The sequence below is a fragment of the Trachurus trachurus genome, assembly GCF_905171665.1.
Source record: "Trachurus trachurus genome assembly, chromosome: 20".
Classification (NCBI taxonomy): domain Eukaryota; kingdom Metazoa; phylum Chordata; class Actinopteri; order Carangiformes; family Carangidae; genus Trachurus; species Trachurus trachurus.
The window spans coordinates 7,580,914-7,600,739 of record NC_139911.1 but is presented as its reverse complement, the minus strand read 5'-3'; the positions used below and the strand labels follow the sequence as shown (position 1 = coordinate 7,600,739).

The 19,826-nt window shown below is 43.6% G+C and overlaps 1 protein-coding gene across 1 annotated transcript in view; it reads left to right on the top strand.

The window, feature by feature from the left end:
* Positions 1 to 11,182: 11,182 nt before the first annotated feature.
* Positions 11,183 to 19,826, top strand: part of mmp16a (matrix metallopeptidase 16a (membrane-inserted)) — a gene marked incomplete at its 3' end in the record, with an annotated part of 71,422 nt that continues 62,778 nt past the window's right edge. Inside the window, exon 1 of the mRNA XM_083995942.1 lies at positions 11,183 to 11,703. Coding sequence (XP_083852068.1) covers positions 11,578 to 11,703 — 126 coding nt within the window. The 5' untranslated portion in view covers positions 11,183 to 11,577. The remainder of the gene's footprint in view (positions 11,704 to 19,826) is intronic.

Genomic DNA, 19,826 nt, shown 5'->3' with positions numbered 1-19,826 from the left:
TATACAGCTTACTTTGCCCTTGACAAACCAGCCACGAGACGCACGGAGGATTGTCAGCAGCCGGTTTTCATGCGGCACATGAGACCTCTCTATGAAAGAAACTCTGAAACTTGTACCATGAGACGATGCACACACACACACAAACACACACACACTGTAGCTGAATTGTAAACCGTCTCCGTTGACCTCCCTCTGAGACACAGAGTGGCATTTCCTACCCGGAGAGTGGCACGCTTGTTGAATCAAATTCTGCTCAATTACGTTCTCCTATAACTGCGCCGTGACCCTGGTGAAAATATACAGTACTGCGGGGCTCATAGGAGTGGAAGAAGATGGGGGACTCATTCTGAAAATTTCCAGCAGAGTGTCTGGGCCTGATAACACCCATAACCCCCCCTAGTGCGTCCTATTTTTCAAGGTTTCCCGGGGTTCGGACATAAAAACACCCTCCCAAGGCAAAGCAATCATACCGGCTTGATTTTTATGCCACAGTCTACTCTGACTCTATAAAATCCATGTGTCCTCTCATAACTGCTACACTGCTACATCGCTATACACAAGCAGCAGTGTATTAAGTTTTTTTTTTTTATTATTGATGATGATTAGGTGTTTTTCTTTTCCACTGGCCAGTCTCATGGCCTCTGCCTGCAGCAAATGACACAAGCAATAGGGGGTTAATGTCTTCTCGTAATGGTGTCTTCCGCCCCTCTGCATATTAAGATTAGGTTTATTATTATTGCTCTCACAGGTGCATTGTCATCGTAAAAGTTTCCCCCCGACGGCTGAGTACTAGGTTTCAGAGAGTTGTGGATGAGAACGAGAACAGTTTGCCTACAGGGAGGATAAAAATAATTGAAGAACAACCTGTTGTTTTATGATGCTCTTTGTAATTCTCTTTGTCCAAACTTGGATGACCCCCAGTTCTCACTAATACAACACCATCCACTGAATGCTTCATAGGAACTGGAGCTGGATAGTAGGCAGAAGTTTGGTGCATTGGATCTTATAATAATAGTCTCTTGGTGATGATCCCGTCAAAGAATTCACTGTACAACTTGTTTTTCGGGTAGTTTCAGAAAATCCACCTCTCAGGAAGAACATGCAACTTTTCCCAAAGGTTAACTTGAAGTGCAGCGATGCTGGATAGGAAGAACTGCAGCGTGAAAACTACTGGACAAATACATCCAATCTATCTTCGACAGTGGGTTTGGAAGTAAAAAGGGTTATTTCCACTGCATGATTAATCTGCCAATCAGTGACTTAAAGGAAATTCAACTCTTGTGTATCCCCCAAAAAACAGATGGTTTAACAATTTGGGGAAACTGACTTATTTGCTTTCTTGCACTTTCTTGAGTGTGTGATGAGAAGATTGATGTCACTCGTTTGGTTTAGCATCGAGTCTGACATATTTATGTTTGGGCCATGGATGAATAGTAACACAACGAGACTTGTTGCTGATCCATCCTCAGAGCCAGGCCAGTTGTTTCCGGTCTTCAATCATGCACTGGTTGTAGTTTCCATATTTACTTTGTTTTCCCTCAACCTCACTGACTACTTCTCCTTCTTCTACTTCTTTAGTAATGTCTTACATTTCCTGGGAATTTATAGGGAACTTCAACCTGATTCACCTGTAAAGTTGTTCGATAAATCTCTGCCAATATTGATGATTATGTTATTGTTTCACTGTTGATTACTGATCCCACATCCCACGGCTGTAATAGAAGACCAGAGACCAATGTTGAAAGTTTTATAATCTTGAATTATTGATATTATTGTTGAAAGTCAAGCTTCTTTCATTTTTCTTACTTTTATAGCCACTACCTTCACATCAAGTTCAAGTACATTAAGTTTTCTGTCCATGCGAGATGCTGTTGGATATACCGACATTGTTTTCTTTCAAGAGGCTCGAAGCAGAATTCAAACCCACACTTTTCATAAAACTAAGTACATGAGTAATAGCTGGGTCTGTGCTTACATCAGAAACATGAAACAAGATTTAAATCTGTTTTTGCTGCAGGGTTGGACTTACGTCTCCACACTTCAACAATCTACCTGATAAGAAATATGTCCACACCTCTGCAGACAACTTTAATATAAGCCCAGCTTGCTCTGTTACCTTGAAGAGTAGGAGCATTTCATTCATATTACATTATTTTTTGGGTAACAGGTCACAGCTAGCTGAAACTTCATGTATAGATATTTCTCCTCCTTTGGGTTGTGTAAGAAAATGTCAATCTCTCTGTCCTCCACTGTCGCTTATGTTTAGGTCAACACCGCATATAGAAGTGAATTGAAGTGAATAGTTTTTATACTGCATTATTGTTCATGTTAAGAGGACTTCTTTCAGTGACCGGTTTTTCTAAGAAGTACATTTTGCAGGGGAAATGTGCGGCGGCAACGTTTTTTTTATCCGCCCAAGAGCTGAGAGAGCTCTGTTCCTCTGAGGCCAGATGTTTGGCCTTGCTTTAGGCTGCATGTTGTGGATTGAGGAGAAGAAGCTGTAGGAGCCTGAGGAGTGCAGCTGATGCCTGTGTGCACAGTGTGAGCGAGGACATGTTTTCCAAAAAATGATCATGTAATACAGTCCAAGCCCTGCACTTCCTCCTCCCTGATGGGAGAATCCCTCCCTGGCCTGCGTTTGCTTTTAATTTCGAACACGCTGGAGCACATTTCATCTCCACAGTCCGCGACCTGCGCCGCAGCCGACGCACGGCTGGAGTTACTGAGCCAGGTGCCGCCCGGTTCAGAGGATAACGTGCATCATCATCATCTGCATGGCTGTCTCCTGCTGCGGGCAAACCACAAGCTTTAACAATAACAAGCTTTTCCCACTGAGCTGCACAGGAGATGCTCTGATTATACTGCATCACTGTGATTAGACCTGTTTACCAAATCACAAATGAATGCAAGAACAGAAGGTCCTGAACTTTATTACGGTTGGAAAAAGAGATGGAAGTGGCACCCCGAGTAGAAAGAAGACTTCATATCGATGTTAATATCCTCACACTAAGATATATACTGTATATATATATATATTTATCCTCACACTCCCAGAATTCATTCCCGCAGATGCAGTCATTCATTCATACTTTACAAATTATTCATATTTTTGCTACAAAGCCACACTTACACACATCTCTGTTACTCAAAAGAAAGTATAAAATAGTTTTGGTGCAGCTCTCATTTGCATATCTATAAGTCCAAAGTTCCTATTAAGAACAAATACACTAGGTCAGACTTTTGTTAATCCTATAATTACAGATATGACATATTTGCATTATGTATCACATCAAAAAGGAATCGGCGGTCAGGTGTAACCTCTGAGTCATAGTGTTCATTGATATTTTTCTCTGACTTTGCCCTGCAGTGGATTTTTCTGCGTGAAGTGGTGCAGAGCCGAAGCTTTCTTCACCTGCAACAGCTCCATCTGGGCCCTCAAATGACGAGTGGGTGGAGAGAGAGAGAGAGAGAGAGAGAGACAGAGAGCAGTGTGCAAAGTGACCAGAGCACCCCCACCCCACTCCAGATCTGTAACAGAGACAGATTGCAGTGGGAGGGACATGTCCCATTTCTGAGTGTGAGTAACACCGAAGCAGATGACAGCGTGATCTCAATCAGAGAAGAGGCTGTCGGGGACGGACAGATAGAGGAAGAGACAAGGGGCCAAAGATTCAAATTTAACACCACACACACACACACACACTAATACACACACTCATACGCATGCACATACACATTTTAAAAACAAACACAAACTTATCTGGTGGGATCTGTCTGTTGTGGTTTATTTGAGGATTACTTTGCTGCTCAGTCCAAAAATAACTTCCAAGTGCAATTTGAATTCTCCTCAATTGATGTACTATATGGAAATATTAGTGATTAGTGTTTTGCACATTTGTTTTCTGGACATATTTGTGCAATCAGTGTCTAAATATGAACAGGAGCCCATCAGTAACGATTTGACCCCCCTTCAGTTTGTCCAAATTAAAGACTTAATGACTTTATACAAACACACTGGCGTCCATTTGGTCTGCGGGGAACAGTATCGCATTGGGATTATGCAACTGGCTACCGACGCAGGAAAAACCATCAAAGACCCAATCAGAGCATCCAGCTCCACGTGGCTGTCCCAACACATGGATGATGATTAGCCACTGATTCCAGCAGCCACAGGTTTCCTGTCATAGCTTTAGATAAAGCTCTGAGAACCCATGTGCTGCATCTCATTACTCATTACTCTGGGTCTGATAGATAATAATGCAGATTTCAATGTGCAGCATTGATAGTGTGATAGTGATAGCGAACCGATGCCAGCAGCTGTTTGGCCTCGGCAGCAGGCCACACTGGATTCATTACAACAGACTGGGAGCAATTGAGCATTGTTACTGTCAAATATCACTGTTTGCTTTTGGAATGGGGATTAATGATGATGATGAACTCAGCAGGCCTCCACCAAGTGAACACACAGCAAAGTAAACACACACTGACAACACAGAGTGCATTGATACGAATGAAATGAGTTCTTGCACAAGAAACCAGAGAGAAAAACATCAGCATGAAAAAAAAAAACCCAACTAAGGATCTTTGTCAAACTGTCACCAACAAACATTAACAGTGATAATCCACAGGGTGTCTATCTTCTGTTTATTGTAGGAAACTATATGACAGTGCAAACTCTGCTTCTCCATTTGCATGCAGACGCTGCGTGTGTGTGTGTGTGTGTTCATCTCCTGGACACCTTCTGCAGCCGCGCCATATTCAATACATAGATAATGTAATATTGGCAAATATCTCCGGGTGTCTGCTTCAGACACGTCTGACCTTTCAGATGAATTCGTCTTATCATGAAAACGCTTTTAATAGATGCCACGGGCAGTTCGTCAGAGAGCCGCTGACCTCCACGACGCAAGTAAAGAATAGAGGTCTGCTCTCCCACCTGTGGTCAACAATCCTCACCAACCTGTCTGGGAGGTACATGATGAAAAAAACTGACAGTATGGTGTGAAATGTACTGTGTTAACACGTGGTTCAGTCTGACACTGTCGCCCGCTGTCATGCTGTTCATCCATCTCCCCTGAAATCTATCAGCAACCCTGGTGAAATCTTTCACCTGCTGAAATGTCATGTTAAAACATTACATCACACACTGAAACCTTGTACATTTATGTCTCATATATATGTGTGTGTGTATAAATGAGATATGATTTCAGATGCAATTGTCGTTATTTTCTCTCATGCAACATGGTGGAAAGAGATGTAATCATGCATAGTGCCTGAAAACTGAAAATCGAGGGGCCTCTGGTGAAATCCATGATCCACCTCCTCCTGAAACACAAAGCTGAAGGGAAACCAACCTGTGCTGAGGGGCGGTGGGCGGTGGGAGGAGGAGGAGGATGCTGCAGGATTGCTTTGGAAACACTTAACAACTGTTTTTCAACTTCTGCAGAGACACTGATGAACAAACAGAGACTATATAACTGAGAACATTAAATTTTGCAAGGCTAATGTCTCTACGATGAAAACCATCAGAGTGTGATGTGAGGTGATTAAATTGTGCAGGTTTCAGCTGACGGTGGTTTTTATGACACTGCAGCAGTTTTTTTATTGAATGAACATGCCATTCCCAAAATATGGAAAGTCTCTAGTATCATTCATGTAGCTTACAAAGCTCTTTTGTTTTAGTCTCAGATTTTAATTGTGTCCTGAAACACACTCTGATTAGACGGCTGTGTGACATTAACACCAACAGCCTGTGTATTTACCTTCTATTTTCCGTTTCCCTGCGGTTCTGTTTTGCATTTATTGTATGAACATGGTGTTCTCTATTGCTCTGTGCTTTATAATGTCTTTTTTAATTCTTTCTGGGCCTTTCTTTTTGCCTGCTCCTTTATTTCAATAGTCTACACTTCAATCAAGCTTTATGAGTTATAAAAATGTCCTCAGTGAGAGCAATAAAGTAGTTTTGAATACAGAGGTGTATGTATTGATATGCTGATGATGCTGTGCTGTTTCAGTCTGGTGAAGTGATAGAGGAGTTTAGATATCTAAATTTCTTTAAACTTTCTTTTCATTAGCCTATACTTTTCAGGTTGTTTCAACAATAAAAAAAGAACAAAACAGAGAATATAAGACAGGTTGACAAGGTTGACATAGGCCATACATTGGTGGAAAAGGAGTGTAGTGTGCATGAGTTACATGTATAGTCCACCCTGTCCCAGTATTTTGTATATTGCGCAGCCTGGCACAGCCCAATTTTTCCGTATATTGTATTTCATCAACAATGGTGATCCGGTCATTCCTTGATGGTAGATTTGCCTCCAGCCATTTCCGTGTAATGGCCTTTTTGCTCGAAGCCAAGTGCACTTTATAAAGATAGTTGTCCTGGACCATAAGTCCATAAGTCCAGGACCATAAGTCCAGAATATATATTTATAGGACTTTTGTTATACTTCACCATTGGAATTTGAGGAGGAGATATTTCCTTCTTTAGTTGATCTACTTCCCCCTTCAAGTGTCTCCCACTGAGGTTATTAACAGCTTCGTTATGGCATCAGTCGGCCTCGTTCCCACAAGCACAATGGTGAAAAAGAAACTGTTGGTCACACCGAGCCGCAGAGGGAGAGAGAGAGTTGGCCAACAGCGCCGATCGACCTACTTCCGATTTTTTTTTTTGTGTTGATGATCAGTTTCAGGTTTTTGGCCAGTGGGCGGCTGCATGGCACAAATGTTTACCCCACACAGGAAGGGTAAAAACATTTTAATGCAGAGACTCTGGATTTCAGAGCTGCTGTAATCACAGCCAATCACAGGGGAAAATCTCTCCAAAGCCCCAAAGCAGTGTGTGCATGTGTGTATATGTGTGTATATATGTGTGTGGGTTCTTCTATTGCTCTGATGTTGAAGTTTACAGTTTATTGTCCTATCAGATCAATCGGGGGGAAGTGCACAACGATTTCTGGGCTTTGCAGCGGCCATCTACAGAATAAAGTCAGTATAATGATGTGTGCTGGTGAATCAATATGTGTTAATCTAACTTGAATCATTTTGATGTTACAGTCAACACTTTTGATTTGGATGATAAGTAGAAACATTTAAAAAGCTTTTTAATGTGATTTCTTGTTCAAAACTGAACGTGTGAGCCAAGTGTAATCAGGTTTTCTCTCCGCACCGTGTAAATCCACATTATTATCAATCTTCTTATTTTGTTCTTTGGCTTAGTTTAACTGTTTGATGCCCTCAGTTCAGGCTGAACTGTCCTGCTGCAGCATGAAGGCCGAATCTCATGCAGACCAAATCATGCACAGATGTAGTAGCAACAAAACAAGTACTTTTTTCAGAATTAAAAAAAAAAATCTATTTCTCCCAGAGGAACTCCATCATATCAAGTTAATGTCCTGTCTTCCACATCATCTCACTGTCCTCTGCAGCCTCTCATTCGTATCTTTCTCTTGTCAACAGACCGATCAAAGCCACAGGTAGTTGTAGTTTTTCCCACACACCTGAATGTTTCTGTCTCGGTCCAGGAAACAGGAACAGGAACCTTGTTGTCTCTATAAAGTGAATCTGGTTTCGTGCTGCTGTGTGAAGCTGCCTGCACCACTGAGCTTATGTAAATATCTGGTCTGTTCTCCGCAATGGCAACGTGTGGGCTGTAATCAGGTTATTTTTATACCGAGCCGACTCATTTCTGCTGTTTATCTGAATGTCTGTGTCCAGCGTTTTTTAAAACGAGCCGGTGCCCAGCTCGGATGGCGCTCCGTGGCAGGGGGCTGGCATCACGGCTGCGGGTCAGCAGAGATCAGCTGCACTGCCTACGCTGCTCGCCGGACACAGGATGTCTCAGAGTGGATGGGAACTAAGCTGCTTTTTCTCTCATAACTTAATAACCAGACGTCTGATGACTAAAATCCTTTATCCAGTTATAAAATACATAGTTAAAAATAACCAAAACATAAAAAATATGTTAAAAATGGGGCTTAAAACTTGATAAAAACCAAATTTCCAAAGTCTCTGCCAGGCAACTGTATGCACATAAGGGCAATGATATCAGTATTGGGTCAATACACATACGTGTGAAAGCTTTAAAGATGCATTTAAAACAGAAATCAGGTCAAGGTCCAAGACAAATTATAACTGAAAAGGCTACATTTGTACTGCGGAGCAATAAATCCTTTTATCTCCAACGTGAGATACATTTACAGTCTGGAGCCTGACGTGAGAGAAGTAAACAAAAAGTCATACTGTTCATGGTTTGGAAGTGTTTCCATGTGAGAGAAAGCCACTCTGTCAGGGTGAAAAACTCCCTGAAATGATTCTGGGTTCAGACCCAAAGTGAAGTGGTCCAACTGTGAAAAAGGCTCTTGTTGGACTGGAGCAGTTACTGGAGTGGATTTTATTTGGCTGCAGCGGGCCACACGATAACACAGCAATCAATCTGAGACCTCGTTGAGAGAGCAGGGTTGTCACTGTGTTTCCAAACCCGACGCTCCCCGAAACCTTCATCTGGACGACGGAGAATGTGAACGTGGTGATCCCGCCCCAACCTCGGGCTGTCGGAGAGACAGACATACCATGATGTGAAATTTCACTCCCACAGAAGTGGAGGAAATGTCTGAGCAGATACAAACATTCGGAGGAAGTCTCTGTTTAAATTAGTGAGCAGTGCTCGGCTGCAGACCGCTGACCTTTCTTCATCATATCGTTTCTTTATTCCTCTGCTCGGAGGGAGAGAGAGAGGCAGAGAGAGGCAGACAGACAGACAGACGGGAGGCTTTGGATCCACGCTGCCAGGAGATCCAGGAGGTCTGACTGGGAGCAGATGCAGCAGTTATGAGACAGTCATGTTTGGAGAGGGGAGGCTTTGAGGATCCTGGCAGAGCTCTGTGGCTGGTGGGAGGACCAGTTGGAAAGGGCCAGAACCTCTCAAAAAAAGGTCATTCAGGATTATCGAGCGAGAGAGGAAATAAGAGGAGGAGAGGAAGAGAGCGCTGGAAAAGCAGAGAGGAAGCCAGGATGAGAAAATGGTTCAGTGGGCCAGCAAAACTTCGAAATGAGCACAATGAGAACAAAGAAAGGAAGTCAAACTTTCACACACTGGCCATATGACTGAAAAGCTGTATCACAGCAGAGTGCACTGACACAGTTTCAGCTGTGTTCACGTTCAGTTCAACCAAAAATGATGCAGATTTCACACAGGAACAGACACATGATGCATTTTAAACAAGATTAAATGAGCCAACGAACTAGCTTAAACATCTGTCTGCAGTGTCATCGTGCAATGTGTTGCTTTTTTACCATAAACTGCAACAGTGATGGGTGGAAATGTTCAAGAATTGATCAGGATTGATTGTGAAAACACAGATAGATCAATCCTCAGGTGATCCATTGGATGTGTGCTTAATGGGGTTTGTAGTGGCTGATGGATTTGTTGGACAGAATATGCTTCATGTTGTCCCTTCCAATGATCCTGTTTGGCTGATCAATAACATCCTCCCTCCTTCACACAGACACACACACACACACACACACACACACACACACACACACACACACACACACACACACACACACACACACACACACACACACACACACACACACACACACACACACACACACACACACACACACACACACACACACACACACACACACCTTAACTTCTCTGTCTCGGTCTCACATTGTTGCTTCAAGAATTAAAGGGATAGTTCAACATTTTGGCAAATTGGCCCATTGCCATAATCTCTATAGTTTTAGGATTAGGTTCGTTACTTTTAATTGAGGTAAATTTATGCAAAACCGCTGATGCACGTTCCCGTCAGGGGCAGTTTTTTAGCAAGCAGTCTCTGTGTTTACCTCTAAAACAACTCAGTCTCGTAACGTTTTGTTATCATCTCATAGCGTGGTGAATGTGCAGGTCACAACTTGTCCACCAGAGCATTTTCTAGTTGTTGGGTTGTCTATTTGAGGAAAACCAAGAAATCCCATTAGCCTCCGTAGCGTAGCTCTGAGCAACTCACGGCTCTGCTCCGCCGTTCTAAAAATAACTTGCACCAACAATTAAAGGTAACTAATATATTCCTAAAACTATAGGGATTATGCCAATGGGCCAATTTGCCAAAAATGTTGAACTATCCCTTTAAGGCAAATAAACCTGACTGAGACTGAAGAATGTAATATAACAGAACCATGTAGTTGTTATTTTAATATTAAAAGTTACAAGTGCATCCTTTAGTGTCGCCTATAGGAACATTTGTGTATTTGTATGTTTCCAGCCAATCATTATGACTTAAGTCAGTCACGAGATACACACAGTGAAGCCAACAGCACCAACATTTATGACACATGAGACAGCATGAGAGTATGCTTCATGTATGTAAAGATGACTGGACCTCTGGGGGATGAGACATCTTCCTGTAAAAGCCTCTGAGACCTTGATCACATCAGGTTGCCGACAGTAACCACAGTGACCGTCAAATGGCATCATCATCATCAACCTCATCATCATCATCATCATCATCATCAGCTATACTGGAAGCCAGGCTGAGTCTCAGCAGGATTACTCAGGGCTCTGGTGGGGGCCTGTCATCGCCCTCTAGTGGAGTAAAGGGTTTCATAAAACAAATACAGTAAATTACACCCACACACACACATACAGTGACACAACAGGCAGTTTTGCACAGGAGGAGAAAAAAAAAGTCAATACATTAAATATAAAAAAAGAAACATCCAATGTGACATAAAACGTATTTTTCAGTTGCATCCTCTCAAAGAGCTGAGTGACAAAGTGATGCTTCAATTAACTTCATTTTTATTCATTGATAAATATATATAATTATGAAAATAGCCCAGGTTAAGCTCTGTCGTTTTTAATTAACCTGAGTCTGCTTTTGAAAATAAAATGTCCACAGTCTACTTTTATTTACCAAGTTTTGACCATAACTTGTTTTTGTTTTTATTATGATGAAGGGAAAACTCTTCTCAGCCGGTTTGTCTGGTTTTACATGATAGACTGGTTTGACAGGATAAACTGGTTAAAAAGGAGGACAGACTGGTTCTCGATGACATACTGGTTTTACCGGACACACTGGTTTTATTGGAGAGAATTTGGAAAAAGGAGGTGGGGTGGGGGCGCTCGGGGCGCACATGCGCACTCGGTGGGAAAAACGATAGAAAACGGGCAGCTATGCCGCGCGCTGCAGAAATCGGGCTGGACGCGTCCGCTTGGAACAACGGCCGGTGCACCGGAGGACTGACCCGGGGTCTGCGGGACCGAGAGGCTGCTGACAGGCGTTAACAGCAGCTCCTTTTTTTTCTTCCTAACCCCGGGGGATAAGCTCCAGAAAACCGCGGAGAGAGCAGCCGACTCCGACTCCGCTCCATCTCCCGCTTCCCCCTCGTCCTCTCTCGCCTGCTTGAGAGACACCGACACAACCAGCGATGTTGCTGCTAAACGTGTAGGATTTATGCCCCGTCGTCCGCGAGAGAACCGACTGTAAATAAACGCGAACACAGAGAGAAAGAGAGAGAGAGAGAGAGAGAGAGAGAGAGACAGAAGGCGACAGCAGCGGGTCCACTATGGTTTTACCGGCGCTCCGCAACAGGAGATGTCTGCACAGCTGCTATGTGGGGACGCTGTGTTTGCAGTTGGTGCTGTGGATTTTATGTGCCGTGAACGGAGAGGAGCAGCCGTTCAGTGTGGAGGTAAGAACCGAGGGGGGAGAGCCGCCGGGGAGTGTGTGTTGACCACCAGAGACCAAGAGGTTTGAGTACCGGAGCCTCGATCCCGGGCCCGTCAGTCATTATTATTATTATCCCCAATGTCCAAATAAACACACATCTCTGACTCGGTGTAGCGTTTAGTGCGTGTTCAACAACAACAACAACAACAACAGCGTCTTTGTGAGATGCTCAGCTCAGTTGCATCCTCTTCTACCACTCCACTGCTGGAGATCATCTGAGCTCCTCTGACCTGTCATGTGTCAAAAACAACAGCTTCACCCCACACAATCATGCACACATTATCTTATTGTTTATGTATTATAATCACACGGTTTTCTTGAAGCACAATTGTCAACAACAACACAAATCTCGTGTTTTTAAGGGAATCTCCACTCCAGAGCATCCAGGATGAATCACTTGTGTTGTTATAATAAAAGCAGCACATGGTCAGAGGGGCCCAAGCAACAATGTAGGCACATGATGTATTCATAAAGATTTCTTATCCCCCTGCTTATTGCTATCAAAAGTGTGTTTTTTCCATTAAACCCAATGGAAAAGAATCCATGTTTATTCTTCTTGCCTTTGGTTCAAGTCTCTGCAGAACTAAAACAAACCTTGTTCCCTTGAGAAAATAGTTTTTTTTTTTAATTTTGTTATCAAGGGCACATCTGACTCTTTTACATAGAGTAGATTAAATCAGTGCTGTTTTGCCAAAGCTGAATGCATATCATGAAGCTGCACCCCACAGCCCCCCCTCGCTTGTCTCTCGCACTTGGCTGCGCACACACAAACACAGACGCCACACAGGGACATCCTGGCATATCTACTGACAGTCGTTCACGTCCTACATCCACGTCTCCACATGATTTGCAAACTTGGCGTGCTGCACTGTTCCCTTTGGAAGGCGAGAGGGGCAGCAGATTTAGTCCAGATGCTACAGGTTAGTCAGTTAAAATGTCTGAGCTCACATGACAGAAAGAGGAAGAGAGTCGGAAGAAAACACGGGGGAAAGTTGTTGTTTTATAGTCTCCTGGTGTGTCTTCGTTTTAAACTGGAACATGTAAGGTGACTGTTTTGTCCCTGAAAATAAGCAAGAGCAGCTTTATTTTTCTCCTCAGAAGCACCAAAATCGATGGCTGTTCAATAAGATCCAGCTTTGTTCTCTGGAGTAAGACACAATGCTCCATGTCAATAAAAGTGTAGCACTTGTATCATCATCACCGTTGTACTTTAAAACATATTGATTATTTCACTTTCCCTTCACTTGCATGTAATTATCCTCCTCCAGCTCCGCCGTCTCCTCTTTCTTCTCCAAGCTTTTCTCTGCTGCTCTCTTGATGTAATTACACTCACAGCGCTCTCGTCGATGCTGTTTCCTATTGTCAGCTTGTTACAGCTGTAGTAAGTCAATCTGAGTCTAAACTCGTTGTCTTTTCAATGAGACCTGCTATTTGCTGAGAACCTGCTATGGACTTAATGGGATGGGATGTTGGTGGCACCCTTCTGCTCAGTCATGTTAAGACACTTGTTAATGCATTTCCCTGCAAGGAAATGCAAGAGTTTTCACATGTGATCACTGTGACCCAGCTGTCTGTCGGGATCGTGTGTGTGTGTGTGCAGGATGTCGAAGCCTCCACATGTCAGTGGTCGTTTCTTTGCAGAAAGTGGCTTTTCACTGTAATGTGAGACTTTTATGACCCCTAATTAAACCATCGTGGTTGTCTTGAGTATACGGGAGGTTGAGGGCAGTTAAAGCTCCTGCAGAGTGTGTGACTAATGTTTACCCCCTGCTGCCCACAACTATTGAGCTCAAAACTTTGGAGGATTGGAGCGTGAAGTTGGCTTTAACTTGTTCTCCCATCGGAGCCAGAAGAGGGAGACTGTGGTGAAAACGAATCGTAGTGTAGTGCACACTGCACCGTATAACGCTGATCAGAGGTGGCTGAGGCAGATCTCAGGTCTGTACCGTCGACACTGTTGCTGCTGTGCATTTGTCCTGCTTCACAGTCCTGTCCAGTCCAGGCTGAGCTGTAGTTACAGAGCATGGTGCAGCCAGCAGGAGGACGACCAACGTCTCTGTATGTCTGCCACGTCGTAAACAGCTGCTGGTCTGGAAAACCTTTGGAGACTGGGCTGATTTCCTTGGAGCTGCTTACTGGACTTAACTGGACTGGAAATAACTGTGTGTATGTGTGTGTTTGTCCCTGTGCACTTACACTGCTGCAGTGAATAAAGGGTGATGAATGATGGAGAGAGAGATGAGTATTTCCTGTAGATTGCAGGTGTGAGGTGGGCGGTCATCATAAAACCTGCCAACTACCTATACTGGTCTTTTAGGAAACTTATCTGGTCCAGTGCATATTGATTTAGCATGAAATGCGAACGATTCATTATGACAGTGAAGTCCTGTTTTAATGCTTTCTCAGCAGCAGGGCCACAGAGTGTAGGTGGACTGTGCAGCTTTGGGGCAGGTTTTTATATAACAGAGTTATTAACAGAGAAGGAATCAGTGTAAAGACAGTTTTTTCTTGTGTGTATTTGACACTGTCAGCTATCAGGGTTTTTACAAACACACAGTGATGACATGGAACGTGAACTCTGAACTCTATAAGGTTTCAGTTCAAGGTAAATAAACATTTGCTGAGGCCAATGCATAGCTGGAACTTGGATTGACTTTACCCTATGTTGATTTACATCAGTCTGTCTCATACTTTGACTCCTGGGTGTCGTTTCTCCAGTAACAGAGCAATAACAACAACAGCAGCAGCAGCAGCAGCAGCACTGTGAAGGCAGAAGAGCCTCTTGTGCATGGCACTGTCTTGGTTACACTCAGTGTTTCACAGAGAGGCATCAGGTGCGGCGCTGCGCTCTGAATCACATTAGGTGTTTGAATCATGCCTCTGCTGTATGCTAACCAGAGACAAAGCACAGACGTAATCTACTGTGAGACAAAGAGAGTGCAGTGTACTCCCATCTGTTCACACATGCACCCTGTTTCAGACATCACCATGTGTTTCTGTCAATAAGGATGTTATTTTAAAATAAATGAAGCAACATGTTGTTTAGATCCAAACTGATGAAATGAAAACGAATCAAATCGTTTGCTTTTTGTTTTTTGCCAAGTTCGCCACAACAAATGACTGGAAACAGTGTCGAATCCTTGATCTGTAGAAGCTGGAAATAAGTGTGACTGTGATAGTTTGATTTGATGTGAGGTTGTGTGAAGCACTTAAACACAGTCGGTGTGTATTACCTGCCTGCAGTAGATTTGGATCTATTGTTTAGAGTTTAGAAAAGCAGCTGTGAGAACTGGCACTGGAGATAAAAGTACTGGATTGTGCACTTGTGCATTTATAGATGAGATAGTGTGGCATCTCCCTGCATGCAGTCATAGTATTGATTACTAAAATGATAATTTAATGATGTATGCTGGCACTGAAGTACCCGGAGGAATATAAATGCTTACACTGTGGTTTTGTTTTCACAACACGGCTTCAGGCAGCAGATCTCAGCTTATCTTACAGCACAAAGAGAGAAGCAGCTGCTCTGGCTCTGCTTTTACCTCAAAACTACATTTCCCAGCAGCTAATTTCTCCTGTATTTTTAAAGCCATATGTTAGTTTGTGTGCAAATGAAACAACGGTGATGTAACCTGTTCATTAGTGAGTGTTGGAGTTGTTGCTATGCTACTTTTTTTTCTTCTTCTTTTGGCTTCAAACTGGAGACACAGCCAGGTTAGCTCTTCCTCTGTTTCCACTCTTCATGCAAAACTAAGCTAATGTGACCTATTCCCTTTTTAATGACTCTGCACAGTTGAGGACAAACCAACAGAGCTCGCTGCATGAACATGAGTTTTCGTGTGTGTATTTATAAATGAGGAACATGCTGTCGTTAATACGCCGGGTTTAAGTTCTGCTTCCACTGTAACTACTGATGCTGCTTCAGCAACGAGCCAAAGCAAACTCGCTCTGCGCTGTTGTCGCTATGTGGAGAATGGTAAGCTTCATTCCTGTCACACCTCAGGTTACCAGTTGGCATGCTCAGCCTCTGAGTGGTGTGTGTGTGTGTGTGTGTGTGTGTGTGTGTGTGTGTGTGGGTGTGTGTGTCATATTTATCACGGGCCAGTGGCTTTGCTGCCCTCAGCTCTGTAGCTGCTGGTATCCACAGTCCTGTAGGTCACCAGACCAAAGTCAGGACTTTCATTTGTGCTGAAATTTAACTGCACCTAATTCAAAACTGTGTTTAATCAATCTGAAAGATCTGATTTGCTATTTTTGGTGATAAGCGCTCGCTGGCATGCTGTTTTCCTGCTGCTTTTCCCAGAAATGGCTTGGCAGTCAAACAGTGTACATGGGTGCTTTGGTGTGTTTTCACTTGAACTTTCTCTTAATGAAGTTTGAATGTTCCTTTCTTTGCCATGCCTTGCTTGTTATCAGCCCTGATATTAACTACTTAACTACTCCACACAATTGTCCAGAATAACCCCAAAGTAATAATGCATCACTTCCTTTGCAGCCCAGTGTTTTTCCCAGCGTTGCCTCCCAGACGTTCTTTCATATTAACATGGGAATATTATTCTTCTATTTTCCAAAAAATGCCACCCTCACCTACAACAAAACAGAATCTGTTGGTGTTTCTGTGCAGCCACAGTTCCTCCTACATATACACTTTGTATGTATGAGCTCACCCACTGTGTCTGAGTGCACGCAGGCGTATTTATGAGTGTGTTTATACTTTTTTTTTTGTGCTTCGGTCTCCTTTCTCACTGAGCAATCATATGGATCGCAAGAATCCAAACACACATTTGCACACACAGCTTTTCTTGACGTCATTTGGCTTTGGTAAGAGAGCAGATTTCTGAGCCACTGGGGTGTCTGTGTCAGTCTGTTCACCCAATCCTAGAGACATACAACAACACCCGCACTGACCTAAATGATTCATAATCTCACAAACACACACACACATACACACCTGAAGCCTCTTGTTTTTGTTCTGAATGCCTCTCTCTGATGTTTCTTTGTCTTCTCACAGCTTACCGAGCTGTTAAATCTTCAGTGTAACTGAAAACTGCAGCATTAGGTGATACCAGCAGAGGATCACATGTGAAGCTGTCAATTAAGCTGTCGACAGAAATATATATGTGTGTGTGTGTTTATTTTTACACGGCTCCTTTTTGTGAGTCATAGCAACTGTTACAATCTATAATTGCAATCTGTCTTCTACAGTGTAATCACATAGCAGCTCATGAATACGTGATCACAGTGCATCCCAAATTGAGACGGACTATAAACCATCAGCTGATGTCAGACGTCAGGATCCTGAGATTTCTTTTGTCGTTCTTCAACATCTCAAGTCATCAAAATGCGCAGGAGAAGCCCCACAGATTCTCCACTGTTTGGAGCAGCGTGCATCATCACGCCGTGACCTTTTTGGCTGACATTTTTGTGACCTTTTGTCCTAATGGGGCCACTGAAACGGTGAACATTGCATGCATAAAGCATTTCTATAGTGTGTGTGCATGTGTATGTGTGTGTGCGTGTGTCTGCAATCATCACGTTGCATCTGGGTCATGAGGTGCAGCTGATGGTTGTGTTGGTGGTGTTGTTGTTAAAAGTGGTGCAGAGTCTCATGCAAATGCAGAATTAACAGCATGAATTTAAAGTCCAGCAGTTTTAAAAGTGTGTGTGCAATGTGTGTGGGTTTTGTGGTTACTGGTGTGGGCAGGAGGGCTGTGGTTGCCTTGACGACCCTGGCACACTCGCCAGTGGTTCAGCGTGTAACCGATGAATAATTCAGGGTGGTCTGACGCCGCAGGCTTTCCCAAGAGGCCGGGATCATGTTCCCACAAGTCACTTGGACCGAGAGCTCCCAGCTGCCGGCTCCCAACTCTGCTACTGGTCAGATAGATCCACTTTAAACCCCCCGACACCTCGCGCCACCTCCCTTTCTGTTTCGTCTTGTAGTAAAAAAATACTGCATGGCCTGGATGAGTTAAAGTTTTCTTGAATAAATGCTCCATAACCACAGCACCCCCTGGAAATTAGATCTACGCTATTCTATTATTCGCTATTCTTGATAAATACCACAGCTGGAAAGATTAAAGTGTGATTTCTTCTTCAACTTGAAGTTTGTACTAATTAGTTGAGCTGTTATTTGTGGTAGAAAAAAGGACTTGGGGCAAGGTCGTCTTCTGCTGATTTTCTGCCCTGGCAGGGGGCTAATTGTATTCACTCAGCCTCCCTGGGTGCAAAGCAGTCACTGATTAGATGAGAAGAATGGAAGCAGCAGGATTTTCAGTGTCCGTGGCCAACGCTGACAGGAACTTGCCCATAGCAAAGGAGTCTGGTGGCATTGTGCAGCCTAGAGGCAAAATCTCTGTTCTGCCAGCGCTTAACCCATGACATTTATTATACCACCAAAATTAGCAGGTGTAAGTGTGTGTTCTTTAATTGGCCCATTGCCATAATCCCTATAGTTTTAGGAGTAGGTTCGTTATCTTTAATTGTCGGTGCAAGCTATTTTTAGAATGGCGGAGCAGAGCCGCAAGCTGCTCAGAGCTAATGGTATATCTTGGTTTCCCTCATCTAATTCATCAAATCCACAATCCAACAACTCCAAAACGCTCTGGTTGACAAGTTGTGACCTGCACATTCACCACGCTATGAGATAATAACAGAACGTCATGAGACAGAGTTGTTTTTGAGGCAAACTAAAACTTTAGGGATTATGGCAATGGGGCAGTTTGCCAAAATGTTGAACTGTCCCTTTAAGCTACTAATAAACCCCACATACTGTACATATGCCCACTCCTTTGGTTGTTGCTCCTGTATAATTGTTGGCGCTTCTGCATGAGAAGGTGACTGTGTTTTTAAAACTTATTCTGAGGTTGCACTCACTCCTTTGTTGTCTTTTTGAAGCAGGGTGCAGGTGCAGGTGGCAGCTCAGTCTACAGTGTCTATGAATGATAGATGCAGGAAATCAGCAAGTCCTAGCAGGTTTTTTGACCACTGGGAAAAGAGGCTGTAGAGTAAACACATCTGTGTAACTGGTGGCGAATGTCCTAGTGTGGCCACATCTGTTGAACTACTGTGAAACATCCTGGAGTTGAAATGAAAATTTGCAGTTTTGGCACGTGGATGAAACTCACTGTCGTCTGCTACCCATAGCCGATGGGTTTATTCTTTTATTCATTCTAAATGTATGTACAGTCCGTATGGATGACCCTGACCCCTCAGTGGGCCCTTTCCCCTCTGGTGTAAGTCACTTGGGTCACTGGTTTCATCAAAGCTCCTTTGACTTTGTCAGCAAAGGCTTTTTTAAAAAAGTTAACCTGCCCTGTCAACCCTCTGTCACCGCATGATCTGCAGGTCTGGTCCCTGTGACCTGACGGGGTTGAACTCCCCATCAGCCCATCAGCCGCCCGCCGCACACCGCCTGCGTGTTGCTATGCCGACAGGGTTTCCTGAGGCACGTCTCATCCATAATAGAGCGATTCCGCCGCCTCGCAGGTTGGCCTTTTGATGGCACTCATTGGCTAATTAGCCCGCCTTCTGCTCATCAGGTGGCAGGCCAGGCTGTCTGGTGGAGAGGTGGTTCGGGGACATGAACGCTGCCACTTCACCTCACTTCAGTGTTTGCGTGAGGCATCTGTCAGAAGACAAGATCTCTGAGTCACTCCAGCGTTCAGGCCTTTCTCGTTCCTCATGCGTAACGTCTAGGGATGACAACCTGGCTGGTTCTTTTATCAGTCATGGAAAGGAAAAAAAAGAAAACAGGAAGAGAAATAAGTGCATCATGGTCCAACAGATGCATGCACACACAAGCAAACACACACATCAAGGTTACAGTGCAGTAAGTTACATCTATGCTCATTACTGTAAGTGCAATAAAACCATTTTGAGTAAAAAGCTAATGAGACTAATTCATCAGAGCACCTGTTCAACAAGCACACATCTGAAGAAAATCAATATTCCCAGCTTCGCCTGCAGCCTCCATCCACTGCTGCTGTGTTTTAGCTGTAATGAGCTTGTTAGGCTAAAAGGAAATTGTTATGACCAAGCTAAAACTATAGCTGACTGTCTGTATTCGGACTGTTTAGCCTAATT